Consider the following 21,324-nt stretch of genomic DNA (forward strand, 5'->3'; position numbering starts at 1 on the left):
GTGAGCGCGTTGTTGGCTGCGGCGGCTGAGAATTTCCCCAGGATTTTCGTGTTAGCCTAGCCCATCAGGCCGCTTGGTTTACGCCACTGGAGAGCACGTTTCTGCCCGTCCGGGACGGCAGCCTGCCTGTCACAGCCTCCGCTGGAGCAGCACTGGCACTGGCAGGGGCGGGTGGAACAGAAGCCCGCCCGCCCCCCCTTCACCCCACCACCACCACCCACGCCGCTGTGTGCATTCAGCCCGACGGCCTCTGCCCGCAACTTGGGGCACGTGTGCCCCTCCTCTCGGCTCCAGTGAGTCAGGCAGGTGGGCCAAGGGCTGGGGTCTCCCGTGGGCCGCTGGCATCTGCAGGTATCTTTGTTCCCGCTCATCAAGGGGCAGCTCCAGAGATGACTCAGCACCTCTATACCATGTGTCCACTTGATCCACTTTACAGCACCGGACAGTCCCTCACAGGAAGCTGATGGGAAAGACTTTGGCATCTGTAGAAACGCCTGACGCTGTAACGCAGCTTAAAAATGACCCCATGGGAAGACACCATCGTGGACTCTGCCCAGTTTGAGCTCCCTCATGTCATCATAAGGGGCCAAGAGCAGCCGTGCCCCCTTCAGCCAACCACCTGGGGACAGCCCTGCGGTGACCACCCCGAGACTCTACTCGCCCCCCAACAGCAGACACCCAGGGGCCGCGAGTCCCCGTGCCCGGCCTGCTCCTCCTCACACAGCCACAAGCTGGAGGCTGGGCGCCGTGTTCTTCCCGAGGCGTCATCTCCTGAAGATAATTCTCATCAGCTCACGCTGGCGTTCGTTCCAAGAAATCAAGGAGCCGTCACTGTCATCATCACGCAGGGACGGGGTGCAGTGAGTGTCGTGCTGCTCGTACGAGAGGCTGTACAGGGAGCATTTTGGAGCTTGGGGCTTATCATTACTGGGACGGCCGTGAATTCATTTTCTGTGCCAGTTTGCCAGGCAGTAGAGCAGGGGGTGCTGCCTGGAATGCCGGCCGGGACCGCTCCTGGGGCTCTCTGTGGCGGCTGCCCTGTGCTGTCGGCGCTGGAGAGAAGTGGGGACCCACTTGCGAGCGTGGTCACCCCTGGCCCAAGTTTTGGGGTAAACCTGAAACATTGCTTTTGCCCGAACCCCCTTGTCTTCGCCAGGAGGAACGTGAGTGTCGCCTGCACTGTTGGCACTTCCTTCTCTGCTGTGCCGACCTGCTGGCATCCCCGTGCATGGGCCTAGGGCCGGACCCCGGGTGGTGACTGTGTTTGTGCCTGGAGTCTGCAGAGCAGTGATTTGCGCTCACAAGGCGGGCCCCACAGCTCCTTCAGCAGGTGCTTTCTGGCCTGCCTGGCCCCGTGGTGCAGGCCTGTGCGGGCGGCCACAGCGAGGGATCCCAGCCCCTCCCTTGGCTGTGTGGCTCAGGCCCTGGTGTCCCACCTCCTGGGCTACTTGGCTGTCACCTTGCACAGTCACTTAACCTGGTGGCACCTTCCCCCCTCACGGTCATGGCCGTGGGCGCTCGGTTATTGGCTCATTCCCCCAACAGCATGTTCGGAGTGTGGGTCATTTGCAGGTTACGGGAAAACAGACTGAGCAAGACGAGAACAGCCTCCGACGCTGTAGCTGGTGGCAGGAAGCCGGGAACCCGTCAAGTAGAAGCAGGTGCAAAGCCCACGCACGCCCCCAGGTCCCTTCGGAGGCCTGTTAGGAAGAATCAAATGAAAAAAGTGCAACTGGTTTTAATAACTGTTCGTTGGGGCACTTTGATCTTTGCAGCGTGCAGTCACTGTGGAAGGTTATCTCTTGGTTTTTCCTGCCGAGTCTTTGAAACCTGCGTGTACTTGACGCAGTGCCTGGCAGACAGGACTGGCCGCCGCCACATGGTGACCCTGCTGGACAGAGGCGGCCCATGTTGGGCGCTTCTTCCACCCCCGGGGGCGAGCACAGACTCACCGCCCCTGCCGTGCAGGGCAGCCCGGGAGGAAGCCCTGGGCAGGGTTGGCGGGGCCTGGACTGGACAGAGGGGAGTGAGCCGGGTGGGCTCGGGTGGGCGAGCAGTTGGTGGAAACGTGAGATGCTGGCGGGGGGGCGGGCAGTGTGCGGCGCCCCCAGCCCCGAGGAGAACGTTGCTGTCGGGTGTGATCCGGCGGGTTCTCTGTTGGGTCTGGAACGCCATCACCATTAACTCACATGGGAAAAAATGTCTAGCGCTCCCAGGCCCCGACAGCATCCTTCCAAGTCCTGCAAAAGGAGGCCCTGTCTCCACTGGCTAGCAGGGAAACTGCTCCAAGGTGCAGGCTCGAGCCAGGAGACGCCTGCTGGTCCCTGCTGCGCCAGCACCCTCAAGGCCGCACTGCCGGCGCCCCTGGGCGAGCGCGGGGGCCTGCGCCCGGGCGTGACCTGCGCCTGCGGGCACCGCGTCCGCCGTGAGAGGTCCAGGGTCATTTGCTCGGGTGAAGACGAAGCACAGGTTTTATCGTTGCTTCCCCGGGAACGCTCCCTGCCTGTCCGCGTGGCCTGTGGCCTGGCCGGGCTGTTGGTATCTTGTGGAACACTCCCGTCCTGTGAGGTGAGCCCCGGCCGCACCCCGGGCGCCTCCCCTGTGACCCGCCGGCGCCGGCTCCTAGAGGAGGCACCACGCGGATCTGAGCCAGGCCGGCCCCCGGCCCGTCAGCGCCGTCTGTGGGTCTTGCCTCCAGGGATGGGGGGTGGGGAGGACGGGCCCCCATGTGGCCAGCACGGGGGTCCCCACAGCCCACGCTGGGGACTGCCCGACCTGAGGCTGGCCCTCGTCTCTGCGGGAGACGGGGAAGACAGAGAAGGCGCGAGCGGGGGTGACAGCGACGCGGGCGGCCTTCGGCGGGCAGGGAAATTGTCCTCCCGGCTTCCTCTCCTCCTCCCGGGCGCCAGGGCGTTGGTCCGTTCTCAGGGCTGCAGTTGCCCGGAGCGGGCGCTTCACCCCCACCCCCGCTGCTGGCGGGACGCGGGCGCCCCAGGCAGGCCGGGCACCCCACAGCCGCGGCGGCGCACATGGGGGAACCGCCGGACCGTCCTGGCGCCGCCGAGCTCGGGCCGGGTGTCGGGACGCGGCCTGAAATTGATTTCCGCGTCCATCGTGATTAAAATGTGAAGTGTGTCGGTCACAAAGCATGCATTTCGGGGCAGTTAGCTGAATAATTCTTTTCTTTATTATCCCAAATTACTGCTGAGCTCTGGAGAGGGGAACAGTTTAGCCAATTATTGTCATTTGAGCTGGATTTGTGGGTGATTAGCTCCTGGTCGAATCCAGCCCCGGCCGGCGCTTTGAAGCCGGCCGTGTGATTTTCGCAGCGGTGAGGGAGGAAGAGCCGCGGCTAATGACAGCAAGGTCGCGCGGGTGAGCTGACCTGTGTGCGCGCGGGCCTGGGTTTCGCAAATAGGGCACCCGCACTAACAAGTGTGTCACTCACCCCGCCGCGCGTAATCGGGGCTTTAGAGGACGGGGGAGATGCCGACGGCTCAATTAAAGGGGAACCCTCTGTCCCCTCCAACCCGCAGAACGACAGACACATGACGAGCCGGAGCGGGAGGGGCCGCCAGGGAGCTGGTGGAAGATCCAGAATCTTCTCTGCCCGGCCCCTCCCCGCTCCAGGGTCCCTGCGAGCCGGGAGCAAGGCCTCCTTTCGCGAGACCGCCAGCCCTGGCCCGGAGGGCGGCAGGTATCACTGCTGCAAAGGGGTGCGGTGAAGGGGGCTTCCTGCTGTTCCTGTGGAAACACTCGAAGCCTGCGAGATGGGGGGTGGTGGGGTGTTGGCGCTGGAGCGGACCGGCCGGCGCCCAAATCTTGCTCGGGGCCTCCCGTGGGGCGGGCTGCGAGGAGGCCCCGGGGAAACCGGCCCTCGGGGAGCTGGCCTGCCAGGCCGGCGGCCACAGCGTGGGCTGACTCCCCGCGCCCGGGGGTGCGTTCCACACCCTGAGCAGCATCCGGTGCGCGGGCCGCTGTCCGGTCGGTCACTCCTTCACGCTGAGCTCCGCGCTCAGTGGTCACGGCCTTGGTGTATTGATCCAGCGACCGTTCCTCCCTCCCGACCTTGCTTCTGGTTTTCCATGGATTGTCTTGACTTTTTCAGAGACATTCTAGAACAGGGAATGTCTGTAATTGCCATCATGATTTTAGGACGAGCCACATAGCAGGTACTGATACGGAGATCGGGGTGATCAGCCCCCCAAGAACTCCGGAGCCCACCTGAGGTCTATCTGGGCTGTGCTGGATCGGAGGTGCTGGGAGATGCTCAGGATGACGCCCGTGGGGAGCGCGGAGCAGGGCGAGGGCGGGGAGGTGGAGCTGAGGACGGTGACGGAGGGACCCGTGGGGGTGTAGTGAGGCTGGCATGGTGCCACCTGCAGGCCGGGCGCCGTGGGCGTGCCGGCAGCAAGACACGCCCCTGACCCACAGCTCACAGCCGTCCTTGCTCGGGGTGCCCCTCTCCTGGCCCCGTGGCAGAGGCCCCAGTCTTGGAGGCTGGAGTATGAGATCAAGCTGCTGGCAGGGTGCCGTGGCTGGTAGATGCCACTTCTCCCTGCCCCCGCAGGGCTGCCCTCTGTCTGTGTCCTCTTGTTATGAGGACACCACCGCGTTGGATCCGCCCTTGCCCGAGCCTGTCCTGGAGCGGAGAGCCTCACGAGAGTGGAGCGCCGCCTGACCGGAGAACGGGGTCTCCAAAGCGCGCCAGAGCCCCAGGGAAGCGGTGCTCTAGGGATGAGCTGAATGGAGGGCGCTGCCGAGGCCAGCGTCTGAGGAGCTGGGGGGAGGTCTTCTCCTCTGCTCATGGCATGGAAGCAACCTTCCAGATTCGAGGTTTTAGATTCTGGAGGAAATGGTGCTGAGTTGACTGGAAAGTCTGAGGGAGAACATCTGAAGCTGAATATCAGCTTTCACTGGAGTCAACTCCAGGTGCAGTGGCCGCTGTTGCTTTGACATAAGCATCACCTCAGGGTTTCAGGCTGGCTTCGTGGCTGAGCTTTTTCACTTGTTTATGCTTTTAACAGTATTTTGCTTGCTTTGGTGCGTTGCTCTTAGAAGCACCTGTGCTTTTAGTGTATTGAAGTTAGATTTTTTTTTCGTAATATATTGGCTGGCACACGTCAAATAACGTCTGGTTGCGATGGGGCTGGATGTCAACCGGCTGGGTTAAAATCCATTGCTCCCCATCTTGATGGAACGCATCCCGTCTTGCCCTATGAAACATGGATTTTTACTATTGAGCACATTTTTATGGACCTTGTTTAGCCAGAATTACCCTTACGGGTCCTCCGTAAGGACCCAGTTTCCATGCCCAGCCTCGTGCTGCGGTCCGGGCGCCTCAGGACTACAACGTGTGATCCGGGGGGGACAGACTCAGCGCGTGGCAGCCCCGTCGCAGAGCCCAGCGAGCTTGTGTCACTGGAGGTCACGGAGCCAGGACTTGTGACCACCAGGTGAAGGGTGCTGACGAGGTGCTGGGGCCCTGGGAAGGGTGAAGAGGGCCTTTGGGGGAGAAAGACTAGAATTGGCCAGTTTTGACTAGAGTGGTGCCGGGCGGCTCAATCACCGACGTTGCCCGTCCTGCGGCCTTGCCCGCCTCTGCTGCCCACTCAGCCAGGGAGAGGACAGCATGCGTGCGGCGGCGCCCCCTCACACTTGTTGCGCAGACATTGGTGGGAGAGCAGACGTGAGGGCGCTGCTCCAGCCCCCCATCTGACTCTCAGGGTGTCATTGCAGGGGTGCCGGGAGCAGAGCTGCAGACCTGGCACCAGCAGCCTCGAGTGCGTACCGCCTCCCCAGCCCAGGCTTGTTCTGGCAAAGCGTCCACTTTCCTACTCCAGAGACAGCTTAGCCCCGGGCAGGCAGGAGCAGGATGGGCAAATGTTCATTCAGGAGATTAGGAGACACCGCGGGGAGCCATGCCCAGCGGGCTGTGCTTTGCAGGGAGCCCCGGACAAAGGAGAGGTCACCCCAGGCCCTGAGCCTCCCTTGAGTGCCCAGTCTCCTCACTCCACCCGCCTGCATCCCACCCAGGTGTATGTGGCCAGTTTTTCCCATTGAGCCTAAGGATAGCACAGCTTTAATACATGTGGCCAAAAATGTCTTGCTTTAGAGTAAAAGTGACAAACACACGCGGCAGTGGTGTGGGCTCGCGCTGGGTTTCCGTTAGAGATGCCGGCTCTGCTCTGCGGCACTGAGAAATTCAGACACCGTCGCAGCCCCTCACAAGAGCCGGGCCCAGCAGATCAAAGCAAACCCTCAACGAGGCACAGTCAACAGGTGTTCACTGCAGACCCGAGGAGCACTCGGGGCTCCCCAGGAGGATTCGGGGTGCAAGGCTTGGTTGTTTTTTTCCCTAGAAGCAAGAACATTAAACATCTCTGACCCTGGGTGGGTGTTTTGGCCTTGAAGAAACTATTGTCTTTTTAAACTTGGTAATTAGAAAGCAACTGGCACGTCCTCGGGGCAGCGGGAGAACTCAATTCACATCCCTGCGAGACCCGCGCCCTGCTTTGGGCCAGACGTGTGCCCGCCCAGTGGCTGTAAGGCGGAAGCGAAATGCTGCTTCCAGAGAAAAGATCAGGCCTTGGCTGAGCCTTCGATGACCCCGGCTGCGGCCCCACCACCCGGGCGCCAGCCGTCAAGCAGTCCCGGGCCCGATGCTCTCCCTTAGCGCGCAGGCCGGTGCCGCTGGGTCCCTGGACGCGAAACAAAGACCATTTGCCCGGTTCGGACCCCCATCTCTGATGCGGTCAGTGAATCTTTGTTGGTAAATAATTGCTATTGAGCAGGGTTTTAATATAAATTTATGAGCAGTGTTTTATCACAGCTCGGGGCTGCAGCAGCCCTGAGTGATGGATTTCCGATAGAATGTACATGCATCACATTAACTTTGTGAGTTACTTAAGGCTTGTGCGCTTAACATTGCTTTTGGCTTCCCGTGACCTCCTGGGCCAGGCTCCGGGGACCCGGGGCTCATGCAGAGATTGCGGCCAGCACACGATTCTGCTCTTTGCCACACCACAGACCGAGTTCCTCGTGCAGAAGAGCAGGGCATGCCCGCCAGGGCCCCGCATTCGGGGTGTCGATCATTTGGGGCCAGCCCGGCCTCTGAAGGACATACTGGGGGTGCGTGCTGACTCACTGGGTGTGTGTGCTGACACGCTGGGTGTGTGCTGACACACCGGTGTGCATGCTGACACCAATCTGCAGCTGTGCCCGAGGCTCAGACTCAGGAGATGAAGGCGCTGGGCCATGTGCTGCCTCTGCAGGGCTACCCCACCTCTAGAGGCTTATTTGAGCAACCAGTAGTGGGTTTCTTTTCTTAGTATTTAGGAGGCAAGTGTGTCATTTTAGGGTGACAGGCTCAGGGGGTGCAGCCTGGGCGTCCCTGTGCAGCAGAGGGCGGGGGGGGTCAGGTGGGCTCACTCTTCCTCCAGCACTTTGGGGGATCTGGCTGTGTGCAGGGGAGAACCCCACCCCAGGGCAGCAAACCCCTGCCTGGGCGCACAGCTGCCCAGGCCTCAGCCTCCTGTCCACGCAGGAGGGATGGACGACCTGGACACGGGCCTCACAGATGTCTGGCAGATCCAGGCTGAATAGTTGGACTTCGGGGTCTCTTAAGTCTCGGAAATGCTGTGATTCCCACTTGATACAAATACTCTTAAAAATCAGCATTCAGAATTAATTTAAGGAAAAAAGGGAAAAAAAGGAAGGAGTAAAAGCAGAAGGCTTGTTTTTGATCCGCAGAAGCTGCTCCTGGGCCTCTGATTACCGCCTCCTCCCGCGGCGCCCCACGCAGCAGCGGGCTCGGCTCATCAGCTTTCAGGAGGCGCCCCTCTTATTTGTGGAGACACATTGGGTAATCAGGAAGTCCGCACAGTCCAGGGGCCCCCCACTGCTGGAACGTGCGGCCCCTGGGCTTCCCCCACCATGCAGGGCTGGGTTTCTCCAGCTCACAGCAAGCGAGCGCCATGTATGGAGCCTCTGGCCAGGGCTGCGCTGACTTCCGTCAGGCCCCATCACGTCCTCCCCTTCCCTGGAGACACTCAGCGTCTGGGCCTGCGGGGGCACGCGTGTGGGGGGCACAGTGTGTGTGTCCGCCTCGGGGAGGAGCACGTGCAGTCCTGTGTGTGTCCCTCACACGGTCACGGGTCTTCCTCTGTGGGGAGTTGGGTCACGGAGGTGTCTGCGAGGGGGACACCCCAGCTTCAGGGTGGGTGCGTGTGCTCTGGAGGGTGGCCCAGGGTGGACGGCATTAGGCCCTGCAGTGGCAGTGGGCACCTCGACTTAGCAGGTCCTCCTGTGTCAGGGAGGGAGAGGCAGGTGGCAGCTCCTGGCGCAGCCCGTCCGCTATCAGGTCACCCCCTCTTCACCTGGATCCAGGTGCCCTGATGCCTGCGCTGCCCGCACCTGAGCTAGTGGGGCACACCTGGGCCACACGTGCCGGCGCCTGGCGCTTGAACGGCGAGCCTGGCAGCCAGGTGACTGCAGCTGTGAGCAGCCCTGTCTGCCCAGCAGCCCTCGGGGGCCCAGCTTGAGGGCCCCTGCATGCCACGGTCTTCCCGCGGCCCAACTAACTGTGGGCGGCCTTTGAGTAGCACAGCGAGCCTTACAGGATTTATTTCAGCTGGTGGAGATCGGGATTTTCACCAAGACATGAAGTTTCCCTGGCACCAGTGAGAAGTGAATGTAAAACAGTGAAGCCCGCCCTCGCCTGCGGTCGGACCATCCGCCTTTATCTCCTTAAGGACTAGGTGCCTGTGGCGCTGGGAGAGCGTGGCCCGGCTGTGGGTCTACTCAAGAAAGCGCTGCTGGCCAGAGAGGGGGGTGTCCTCGTGCCCAGCACCCTGCCTGTTGTTTGAGTGGGAGGGACAAGCTTTCTGAAGCCCGGAGCGCCCCCCTCCACCTGTGACCCCAGCCGACCTCTTGGGTTGTCGGAGTTGGTGGGACGTGGTGACCCACCGGAGGATGCAGACAGGGTCTGTTACCTCGATTCCACTGGGAAGGGAAATGTGCTTTAAGAGCTACTTGTCCGTGGCTGAGTCCCGGGTGAACAGCCCCATCCCCCAGGCAGGGCCTGTTCCCCTGGGCCTCGTTTTCTGCCTGGTCTCTGGCCATGGTGACTCTCTGCCCAGACTCTGGGACCTCTGTGCGTGCTGCGTCATGTAATGTGTTTTCTGCAAATAATAAGCAAAGGTTTCGTGGCTTCAAACTCTGAAATATTTCCCCCCAGAAGCAACATTTAGATGTTGATCAGAGTCCCAGGCGGCTCATAATCCATTGCAATGTGAGAGGTAGAATAAAAAACAGTATTAACATGGTGTGGGTGGTAATGTTGGACTTGAACCTGACTGGAACCTCGTGTTGCGTTGCTGGGGGTCGTGGAATCAGGAGCTGAGGGGGCTGCAGGTAACACGTCCCTGGGACATCCCTGGGCACCTGTGCTCCTTCCAGTGTCCAGTTACTTTGAACACTTAGGGCTTCTGCTCAGCCAGGCCCAGTGCTTTCTCTGTCGTAGCAGGATCCTGTGAGTTGATGATAAAGGGACAGTCAGCAGGAGTCTCCGTGTCCACTGCACTGTGTGTTCAGCAGGTAGAGTTGGCAGCCAGGGTGGAGGGCAGTGAAGGGGCCTGAGCCGGGGTGGACCAGGCCAGGACAGCGAAGTGCCAAGTCAAGGTGCCGGGGCCAGCAGAGCCGGGGGGGCCTCAGTTTTCTCCGACCAGAGAAGAAACAGGGTGGGAGCTTTGCTGGAATCAGGAGTTAAAGCAAGACTCGGTTCTCATCAGTCATCTAAGGAAAACTGGATTAAACACGCGTCAGAAGTGTGTGGGCTTCAAATTTTGAATGGCTTTCAAGAAGCCCTAATATGATTTCATTAAAAATGGATTAAAGTAAATTATACACGATTCATCTATTAAGTGCTATTGCTAAGTTTGCAAATGGGATTTCATTTTTAATAAATTAGAAATCCGAAATGAAAAATGGTGAAATACAGTGTTCTTATTTGCAAATATCGTAAGGTAAGAGTACAGTTAATGTGCTATGTGTAGAAATGGAAAATTAGGTCTCCTGGTTTTCAAAGCGTCCTATCTTCAGGGGCGCCGTGACATTCACGGAGAGCCAGGACGTGCCACAGCAGTTGTATTTGCTTGCGGTGGCCTTTATGAAAAGTCTGCGTCGCAGTGACGTTGCATATGGCACGATGGGACGCCAAGTGTGCGACCAGGTGTGCATGCAGGTGTGTGTCCTGTAGGTCAGCTCTGACCTGATGCATGACATTCGCGGCTGAGTCAGTGAGGGCTCCGCGCACGGGGAGGGGTGACACCAGACTTCAGCGCCCGCTGGCCCTTCGCGCCCCAGTGCCGTCCTCCACACATGTGCCGTGGACAGCCGGGCCTGCTGTCCTGAGTGAAAATGCAGAAAATCCAAATCGCCAGGGTACAGACCCATCACTTCCATTTTAAGATAAAACACAGTCCTCAAGGTGTTCAAATCCGGTGCCTCCTGGTTTCTGGGCCTCACAAGCCTTTACACTGGCTCCTTCTCCTTCCAGGGCATCCTGCTGAAGCGCAGCGGCAAGTCCTTGAACAAGGAGTGGAAGAAGAAGTACGTGACCCTGTGTGACAACGGCCTGCTCACCTACCACCCCAGCCTGCATGTGAGTGTCACTCCGAGGCGCGGGCAGACAGTGGAAACACAGGGCGTGGGGGGGGGAGCAGGGTGACAGCAGACTAGCCTCAAAGCTGAAGTTGAAGTCACGCCCCCTGCCCCCTCATGAGATTAATAATAGGCCCCTTGCACCCCTTAAGACCATGTCTCCCTCTCCCCCCTCAACATCCATCTGTGGCCCTGGAGCCTTGAATTACAGTAACACATGCATGGATGAGGTAGAACTTTAAATGCAAGTAGAAAGACTGGAGCAGGGAGTCAAGGAGAAAGGTAAAAAGAGAACATCGATCTGAACATTGAATCGGTGGAGCAATTACATCGGAGGCCAGGATGTGGGTTGCTTCCCTAAGTAGCGCTAGGTCTCCCTTCCGCAGGTACACTTGCTCACCGTTATTTTTCATGGCTGTATAATATTCATCGTGCAAATGTGCCCTCATTGATTTAAAAGCATCTCCGCACTGGATGTTTGGCAAATAGACCCCTTTTGCATTGTTTTTACTATTAGAAGAAACTCTTCAGTGGCCTAATTTTGCAACTCTCTGCCCATTTCCTGGGACAGAAGCTGAGCTCTGCGTCCTAGGTTGAAAAGCATCTGTGCCTTTATGGCTTTGGGTGTCCAGAGCCAGGTTCTTAGAAAGGGCCAATCAGTTGATCCCCTGGCAATGCACCAGGGACCTTCCCAGCAGACTCAGAGCACGTCCCTTAAAAAAACAGATGCGGATGTAGGTAAAATATAACTGTATGTACTATAATGTAATTGTATAGAATGGACACAATGTATGATCAGTTTAAGGTATTAAGATTAAGCAAATACAGCAAATTAAAAAATACCTATGTGTATGCCACTTTGCCATTATGATATTGATGAGGGAAAAACACAATTCCACCAACGTCAAATGAAATGATGTTCTTCGGGGCCAGATTTCATTCTGCGTTTCACTGTAAGTTGCCATCTGCAAGACCCTGATGTTCCATGAGGCGCTGCTCTCCCTGTGTGTGGAATGTATAGTTTTTGAATATATGTTCAGATCTCCCTCCCCCAATATGCTGGTCTCAGGGGGCCCCTTGCAGGGTCATTGGCTTGCTGGGGTGAACGATGACTTCAACCTCAGCACGAGCTGAGTCACAACGATGACTTCACCCTCAGCACGAGCTCAAAAAGCAGGTGTTTCTTGCAATCTCGACTGTGGTCAAGTCCTCCCATCTTGCCATTGGGTCTGTCTTTGAGATATATATTCTGTGTGGGGCTGAGGGGGCATCCGGTTGATTGGAGTTATTTGGGGACTAGCGGCATGTTGCATCTCCAGGGGGGTCTCCAAAGCAGAGACTTCATCATAGTCTCCCAGAACCCTGCCAAGACCGGTCCTGCACCCCAGCAGTGGGTGCCTCCCCAACACCAGCCCTCAGCGGGGAGGCCGCCCTGCTCCTGAGTCCTGCCTAGAGCCCCATCAGCACAAAGCCTGTGCCAGCCCAGCTGCTCTCCGTTAGAGAAGGTGGTCAGAACCCTGCCCTGTCGGGCTTCGCTGACTGGAACCGAGGCCTGGGCAGTTCTGCGGGAGGGCGAACGCCTAAGCGCTCAACCCCAGCCCACCCTTCAGAAAGTCTGCAGATGTTTTCTTGAGACCTCTCCAGTGTCTGCCAATTCCGTCTCAATTCTGCACAACATACACGATCTGGTGTGTCTGGCATCTGACTACACTGAGGGCGGTGGATCGCCCTGGAACGCAGGGGGCCACTCAGGGGCTTTGCCTAGAATTGTCTGGCACGCGGGAGCCGAGGTTGTTCTGAGCACAGTTCAGCCAGTGCCGGTCTCCTGGGGACTGGGAGCGGCTCAGTCCGGGGGTGGCCTTGAGGGACAAGCGCGTGAAAAGATGGTGCTTTTCAGTTTTATTTTCACAACCAGGCTGTGGGTGAACATTGGGGGGTGTGAGCACCCAGCATCGTCTCTGGGTCCATTCTGCTTGAAGCTTTTGGGGGAGCCACGCCTCTATTCTGACCCAGATGGCCCCACACTCTTTGCATTGGGCTGTGAAGGTGTCTAGGAGGCTCCTGCCGGCAGGACAGGTTCCCTCTAAGGAAAATCCAGGCACTCACAGACGTATGGCTCATTCAAGTCTCAAAATGCTACACTCTGGGCAGAGGCCCAGTGAGGATAGTCTGGAAAACCACAGAAGACCACAGAACCGGTCATCTCCACCAACCCTGCACTGCCCCACCTCGCTGGTGGTCTCCAGACACCCGGTGGCAGAGGTCAGCAGGCGACGGTGTGGCGTCCTTGGCCACCTGCCCCGATGCTGTAGGAGGTTGAGTCTGGGGAAATCTGCCTACCTCCTGCCTCTGGGTTTTGTTACCGTTGAGTGTCTCCCGTTACCGGCCACCACGTCGCGTCTGCACTACTGTGACGTCGCCTGCAGCCCTCTCCACCCAGGACCCACGAGAAGGGCCGGGCCCAACAAGCTGTCGTTTTGAGACACTTTTCGAGAAAGGCTCAAGTGCTTCTCAGCAGCGGGGCCTCTGCACCTGCGCCCGCCAGGCCCCGCCCGATGCAGGGCCTGTCTGCGGGAAGGAAGCAGGCGTGCTTCTGGGGCTCTAGTAGATGTTCCTCTGGCAGGGTTTCTCCGTGGGTTTCTACGGGTGGAGGCTGGGCGTGCAGGAGCACTTGGGCTGCCAGGGAGGAGGCCGGAAGACGCCCACTATCCCTGCCGCACGTGTGATGGTGCCCTGGGCCTGGGCAACCACCCTGCCGGGGAGGGCGCATCTGCTCCCCCCGCGTGTGCTCAGGCCCCTTCCAACCAGGTGGCGCATTTGAAGGTGGACCTCGAGAAGCCGGCCTGCAGGTACCCACTCTGGAAATGTGAAGAAAGAGCCTGTGGCTAGGGGAGGGGGTGCCCGCTGGTCCGTCAGCCTCAGTGCGGCTGGGATTTCCACCAGCATCTCTCGGCAAACCGAGGCTCCTGGAGCCCGCTAGCCTCCTGAGGAGGGGCGCAGGTGTCAGTTACGCCCCAAGATGAGTGCCCAGAAGACCCAGGGCTCTTGATTCTTCTTTCTTCTTCAGGATGTTGCGAGCAAGCGAAATCACCCCCGTGTGACCCAGGCTAGGTGCAGCGGGGCCGCTTTGGTGCAGGGGAGGCTCCGAGTAGGGCAACCACCTGCTCGGGACGTGGAGTTCGATGCTGAAACCCGGAGTCCAGGCGACCCAGGACATGCCGGCCGCCCTCGCTCCGGGACCGGCCAGCGTCACGCTCCCCCACCTCCACCGGCGTCTTGCTGAGGTGCCCCGGCCGCCTCAGGAGGCGGGGAGGCCAGCGGCCGCCTCCTGCTCTGTGCTCGGGTTTCTCTGCAAAGCTCTGTGTCCACAGCCCTTTAGAAAGCCCCGGTGCTTCGCTCTCTGGGGGCGGGGAGTGACGGGGGAGCGTCTCCTGGCTCTGTGACCCCGCGGATCACAGTCACAGTCCGGACGGGCGAAGGGCAGCCCGTTCTGTGAACGTAAATGTGAGCCTCAGGGAGCACCTTGATAGAAAAATGGAGGGATAATGAGAAAGAGCGCGGCCCTCGGGCTTCACCGCGCGGCACCGCCGCCCATCCATCTTCCGCGTCCAGGGCAGCCGTCGAGGGCTCAGCGAAATTCCTGCTGACGAAGGCGTGTGCGGCGGGTCCACGGTCAGAAGCTGGGTCCTGGCGCCGGGCAAGCCAAGGACTTCGCGGTGCCCGTCCAGGACGGCTCCCCTGGGCCTCCCCATGAGGACACGCGTGACCAGGAACGCCCCCCGCCGACAGGTCTGGGATTGTCCCCTCCGCATGGGCGGGTGTCCCCCACCTGCGGTCTGGCCGGACGCTGTGCTGCTGCCTTTTCTCGGTGCAGGCGGCCTTGCCCCCTGGACGTCCCGCCCCGATGGGGGCGTCTCGCTCCTCTGAGCCTTTGACTCTGGACGTCGAAGTCTCTCTGCGCCTTTCCATGTCAGAGTGAAACTCACGCTCGAAAGTGTCAGCAGAATGCTGGTTTCAGGACGTTTCTAGTTGCAAAATCAGACAGAAATCCACTCCCTTTCAATGCGCTGCCCGCACACAGCGGCCTTCTCCCTGGGGACGGGGCTCCTGGGAGCCTGCCAGTCTGTGCCGCCTCCCACGTCTGCTGAGGGTCCCGGGCTCTTGAGGCTGGGGCCACGGAGTGACGTGTGGGCATGTCTGCGGTTCCCTACACCGTGGCAGAAGGCAGACAGACAACTGCAAATCCCTGGTTTCCAGATGGAGGCCCTTTGGAGTCAAAGGACAACCCGCCAGCCGAGCAGACAGCCCTCCCTTCCTTACCGAGGGGGAGGCCGTCGCCATGAAGTCCCGCGGTGCAGGCTCACCCATGACTGCGACCGCTCGGCTGGCAGCTGACCTCTGCTCTCTGTCCCCCAGCTGCGGCCTGGCTGCTTCTGGCTCCGCTGTCTCTCCTGCAGATGTCCACTGCAGGAGGCCCGCCACCCTCCCAAGGGGGCTCAGCTCTCCTCTGGGCATCTTCTAGAGACTCCGCTGCTCTGTCTTGTGAGGCCTAGTGGCAGAGGAGGCCTGCCCTGGGCCTGCCTGTCCACGTCGGTGCCCCACCGGTGGTGCCGCTCACTGGTCAGTACCTGTGAATCCAGGCCCGTGGCTCCCTTGCTCTCAGGATGCCCGGGTGCCAGCCTCGCCCTGGATGTCTGGCTCTTCTTTCAACATGCCAGGGAGGTGGGAACCGAGGATAGTAGCCACAACACATAACTAGAGCTCCCCAAGTGAGCATGGGCCTGCGCCAGCGCGGGGAGAAGGCCCCATGTTCTCGAAAGGCACAAAGCCTGCAAACGTGCTGGGAGCCGCCCTCCCAAAAGCCCGCGTGCAGGTAGATGAGGCTGCCTAGGTGTTGGCGCACAAAGATCTGGGGTCTGGCAACAGGCGAGCACCTCGTTCCAGCTCTAGGTCACCTGTTCTGGGAAGTGGGAATGGACTCTGGGCCGGCCTCACAGGCTGTGCTCCTCCTTCTGAGCCTGGAGCTCTGGGGGGCAGAAAGAAATCCCATGTCTGTCTGCTCTCTTGGGGCTAACAGGATAAAAACCCTGTACACCGGGCTCCGGAGAGGCTCCAGCGAGGTTCTGAAGCTCCCGCCCTGCGGTCTGCAGACCTGTTTGGGGGCCCGGCCTCATGTCCCCTTACTCTGTGGGGTCGTTTCTCTGCTCTCTTGGCTCGTTTCACAGCCGAGTTCTCCCATAAGCCAGACACCCCTGGGCCTGCACCCAACGCGTCCCCGAGTCTAGTGCTGTCTTATCTGGTGGAGAACGAGGTGCAGTTAGCCAGGAGCTCACCTGCCCGCCCCCCCAGCCTCTGCCTGATGCCGCCGTGAGCGGGGCGTGCGGGTGTCTCTGGGGCACGAGGTTTTCATGGGAGATCACTGCATGGGGGAACCGCGGAGACCCCAGTTGAACGACACTGCCGGAGTCCAGGCCTGAGCTGAGTGGACTGCGGGGGAGCAACAGCCCGAATGATGGTCGGGAGGCTGCCCACCCTGCCCCTCAAGCCCCTCGATGGGGCGGGAGTGCCGGCCCTGGCTGCTTCGGGTGACCTGGGACTGTTTTCGGCTTTCCCCCCTGGTCTCAGATGCTGCGATGAAGTGTTTCTCCCGTGTCTCAGACGCACGATGGCGCTGCCATGGGGCATCAGCATTTCCAGGGAGCAGCTACTTTTCTTAGGGAAGAAACGGCTGCAGAGAACCCCGTATCCTGGGCACGTAACACAAATCCGCGACTCTTTATCAAAGTCTTATTCCTGCCTAAGGAGTCCTTGTTTATTTTCTGCAGCCCGCAGGGTTTGGAAAGTGTTTGTGATTCGCAAACGAGGCCTGGGGCTGGCCGGCCCGCTGAGTGGAGCGGGGAGAGCAGAGCAGGCCGCAGCTCGTCCTGGGCCCAGAGCTCACACCGCCCACTCGTGAGGTCCCACCTCACCTATTTGCTGCTGTGGAAAAATCCTTCTCCCATCTTGCTCCAGTAGATTAAAACTGGCAGCGTGTGCGTGCACTCCCGTGGATGCTGGGGGGCCGTGTGGCTGCAGCCAAGTCCTGGGCTCCGGCAGAGCGCGGGTCTCGCCAGCCTGGCGCCTCCCTTTGCCCCCACCCACCGCGTTGGCCCCGGTGTTGCTGACCAGGCTGGGGATCCAGGGTGACCACCGAGCCCGCCGTCTCCTCCCCGGCAGAAGTCGCCGCGCAGAACCCCCTGTGGGAGCCGTGGACGTAGGGGGTGGTGAGGGAATGTTCCTTCGCTGCCACTAAGAAATTGAATTTCATTATTATATTTTATAAATATTTTCCTCTATGGCTCATCACCTGATTGCCCGCTTGTTGCTAAGGTCCTGCCGGCCGGGGGAGGTGGCGGTGGCCGCTTCTTCTCAGGTGTGCCTGTGCCCCGACGGAAACCCATCAAGGTGCGATTTATGTTCATTAAGTGCTTGTCAAAACTGAAAAATTTTCTAATCAACAGCAATCTAGCTGCGGCCCCCTCAATGGCTGGGAGGGCCGCCTCTGCGCACCGGCTGTTTGCCTGTTACAACTCTAGGCTAAAAATCCGCTGATGATTACATTAGGCTAAGCTGCGAAGTAAATGAACCATGTCTTATTTAGGTGCCACTAGCTTCAGTGTAGTCCTGCCCCGCAGGGCACTTGATAGCGTTTTATGGCTTTAAAATTAGTGTAGCTTCCCATTTGCTGCAGGGCGCTGCATGTTATGCCTTTGAACTCAATAAGCAAAGGGAAGGGGGCCTTTTGTTTTTTCCCCCTTATTTTTCTCCCTTGCATTTTAGCAATTTCGTTTTGCATCTTTTCCAGACGGCATTTTGCAATAAAAATGTCTGACGACCCTGTGCATGCCTCCCCCACCAAAAAAAAAAAAAAAAAAAAAAAAAGCCACAGAGGAGGAGGAGAAGGAACTGGAGAAGAAGTAAAAAATGTCACGCAGTTCTAGAGGACACATTTTTTCCCCCTTTGCTGCAAAGTGAGAAATAGCTTTGCCGGCGCCCCTGACGGCTTATCACGTCAGCATCGCTGCCGCCAGTGGGAACCGCGGCCTGCGCTCAGGAAGTGCCCACGTAAGATCGCGGGGCACGTACCTCGGGGTTTATTGGCCAAGGGTATTAAGAGCCCCATTTGTTGCAAGCCTTGGCCCCTTTGTGGGCCTTTTCTCAGATGCTGTTTCAGGGAATCGTCACAGCCATCCCCGAGGCAAGAACCGCTTCTGCTTCTTTTTGCAAGACGTGAAAGTGGGGACCAGGATGATACATCACATGAAAGTGGGGCCCAGGATGATACATCACGTGCCCCCCAAAGGGTGCGGTGGGATGCAGGCGCCCTCGCTGCCCAGGACGGAGGCTTCCAGCTCTGTCTTCCAGACTTTCCTCGGTGTCGCAGCGGGGAAGGGATGGTCACCAGAGAGGCCACCGCTAGTCGGGGGGGAATGGACGTGGTGTGGGCAGAGCGGAGCAGCTCCTGTCCAGGCAGCGAGGAGATGAGCGGTGAGAATCCCAAGCAGGTCTAGTGAAAGTTTAGCAAAGGGAAGTGCTTAAATGTTCTAATGGGCAAAACTAAAAACACGGGGATTTTTCTGTGCTCTCCGGAGCCAGCGGCAGAAGAGGAAGCACAGCGCTCGTTAGCGCCTGCCCGGGTCAGCGTGCACGCACGTCTGTCTTAAAAATCTGTGGCTTTAAAGTGCTGCGGATGTAGCCGAGAAATCTGAAGTTTTTAAAGCGCTCGGGCTGGATCTGAGGGGTGATGGTGAGCGCGCCCATATAACTCAAAACCCCCGACAGCTCGGTACCGGTCCAGTTGTTTCAAGCCAGATTTAATTACTAAGATACTCGCGTCGCCACGGAATAGCGCTGCCTCCGTGACGTTCTTTGTGGTGAAATTTCACTCACGCTTGCTTTGGGGAGAACCCGCGGTGGCTGGGAAGACGGGGTCGTTTTCATCTCCGACACATTCATTTCGTAGAGGCTAGGTTTGAACACGCATGGGTTACAACTGGGTAATATTCAATTTCACCTAAAATGAGAAAAATCTTTCTTGCAGCGTAAAGCTCAATAGACTAGGTCAATCAAGGCAGACACGATCAAGAGGCACGAGGTATATTCATAATTCAATTTGGAGTTTGCTATTTGGGTTTCTATTATAATGACCTGTTCCCCTGGGCTGACGTTGGCCTCAGGCCCACACGGGGTACACGCCGGCCCCTGCACGGGCAGCTGGAGAGCGAGCCCTGGAGTGGGGCCCAGTTCTCCGACGTCGCTGAGTGTGGCCCGGGCACCCCACCCCACCCCGCCCCGCCTGCTCTTCGACCACGTCTCTGCGGTGGCCCAGCCCTACTAAACACTTCGTAAGAGTCTGTCCTAACCGATGCCTCGCCTCGGGCCCCTTTGCGAGTCCCTGCCTCCCTCAGTGGCCACCGCACAGTGGACCGTGGCTCCGGAAGTCCAGCCCTGGGCACTGTGGACTGTCTCGGGCAGCAGATGATTCCCACTGGGGTTTCCCTGTGGAGGCCGCCTCCCCCCACGCTGCTGTGAGTAGTGAGCTTCATGGGAAGGGGAAACTGTCCCCTTGGGGTTATGTGAGCCAAACGGACGTGAATGGGTGGTTCCCAGGGTTCCTCGGCGCCAGGGTCTGTGTGTGAGGCACCCTTCCCTGCTCGTGGAGGCTGGGAGTGGACGGCGTCATGCAAGTCTTTTGGGCCAGTTTCCTTTGAGAAGAGCGGCCGTGGGCCGTGGGGCAGCAGCGCCTCTCGCGGTGGCTTCTCTGCACGCTTGTTTAGAGCCCTGGGCTTAGGGGCCTCAAAGCCCTGGGCTAAGTGTCTCCTGCCCGCCTGGGCCTCGGCCAGCAGCCTCCTCTCCATCCTCCCGAGGCCGCCGCCTGGACCGTGCAGGCCTCTTTTCAGCAAACCTGTCTCTTTCGGGGCCGCTCTTCTCTGCCCACTTGTGTCTGTGCACGCGTCCTTTGCTCTCGTCTCCCTTTTTATAATAAACCTGCCCTTTTGGATATAAAAGAAAAAAAAAAAAGAACTTACACAAACGACTATTCCTCTTGCTCCTCTTTGAACCCGGACGTTCGAGAAGTGGAGTGAAAATAGGGACGAGCGAGTCTCTCCTCCCACAGGAGACGCCCGGTCCCGGGGCCATTTGTCATGTCTCTGCCGAGCTCCGGCTCCCGGCGCAGCTCACACAGAGGGGACAGTAAGCGAGACGGTGGCTGCGGGACCCCCTGCTTTTCCTAAAAATGAGTGAGGCTCCAAAAACTTCATTGAGGAACCCAAAAGAGCGGTTGTTTCTGTGACTCGTATGTGCTCTTACTTCTGTTAGCAATTGACTGAGACAGATTTTAAATGAAAACTGAGATTCCCAGTATTCCTGTAGTTCCCTTAAAACAATAATAAATCACCCTTGACGCCATAGTATCACACAAATAGCATTTTAATAAAAAATACATTTTCCAAAACAAAAGGGTCCTGAGAAGTGTAGCCTCGTTTTCCTTTCCCCCAAAGGTCTCTGACGTCTGGTTTAGTAAAAAGATCGTCTCTGTTCAGTCTGTGGTGACAAGTTCATTTGGTTAAAGTCTGTGAAGAAACTGTCGCCTCGCGGCCACTGCAGATCCTTGTGGATGTTTGCAGATACTCCACCAAAAACTGGCGCGAGATAGTTTCTCCAAGCTCAGGGATGCAGCGCGGCGTCTGAAATCATGGCCCTAAGCTGCTCTGCTGCACCGGAAGCCAGTGACTGTCTGGCGCCTTGGAAGGTCTTTCCTCCATGATTCAACCCCAAAATACCGTTTAACAGAGGTTTGCAGTGTCCAAATGGGGACACTGTTCATCATATAGAGCCCCCAAATCATGCCAGAAAAAAAATCCAAGAATTTGGAAGGCGTCAGGCCTTTGGTGAGAGACACAAGTTTTCCAAACTCTCGGCTGTCCCTGGGAAGTGCTGGTCTTGCTGGCCGCAGTTGCTGTCAGCTGTTGTCCTGGCAGTCCTCACTTCATTCGCTTTCAAGAAAATATCCGCCAACTGCCCGAGACGGAATAGCCATAGTTAATGTCTGACATAGTCATTCTTGGAGGAACAAGGTGGTCCGGGCAAAACGGGGGCTAGTTCGGCTGCAACTGACACAGCTGCTGGCATGCGTCTCTGCAGGCCCAGCCTGGGCGTGCGGCACACTCTGATCACGTCCTCCCCCCCGAAGATTAGAAGATATACTGAAGGGCTGGAATTTTTTTTTATCAGTAGCTTTGTTGGGTTTGCCTATTATTTTTTGTTTATATTTTAAAGCAGCAGCTGTTATTTCGTCTTTTGTCTGTTTGGGGGTGAAGTGGAGCTGTTCTCCTTTGTTTGTGTTCTCAGTACCTCCTAGCACAGCCTGGAGCCCCGTCTGTGCTGGGGCGGCCTCCCCCACCATCACTTTTGCACAAATTGCTTCAGAACAAATGTCCACGTGCTGAGAAAGGCAAACAATGTGTTAGAGTTGTTTTGAAAATAGTGTTGAACTTGTGAACCACAGTAGGGTGTCGGGAACCACACTTGGAGGGCTGCTGAGCTAGATTATGCAAGGAGGAACCCCGGTTAGCCTGGCCCTGGGCACAGACCAAAAAACTCACAGTGCATCTTAACGGT

The 21,324-nt window shown here is 58.4% G+C and overlaps 1 protein-coding gene across 2 annotated transcripts in view; it reads left to right on the forward strand.

Moving 5' to 3' along the window:
• AGAP1 (ArfGAP with GTPase domain, ankyrin repeat and PH domain 1) overlaps positions 1-21,324 on the forward strand; it is a gene marked incomplete at both ends in the record, with an annotated part of 360,154 nt that overhangs the window by 204,546 nt on the left and 134,284 nt on the right. For both annotated transcript variants that reach the window (XM_084255022.1, XM_084255023.1), the window contains one exon: positions 10,559-10,663. In XM_084255022.1, the coding sequence (XP_084111148.1) occupies positions 10,559-10,663 (105 nt within the window). The remainder of the gene's footprint in view (positions 1-10,558; positions 10,664-21,324) is intronic.

Source organism: Talpa europaea (genome assembly GCF_964194135.1).
Source record: "Talpa europaea genome assembly, chromosome: 1".
Taxonomy (NCBI): domain Eukaryota; kingdom Metazoa; phylum Chordata; class Mammalia; order Eulipotyphla; family Talpidae; genus Talpa; species Talpa europaea.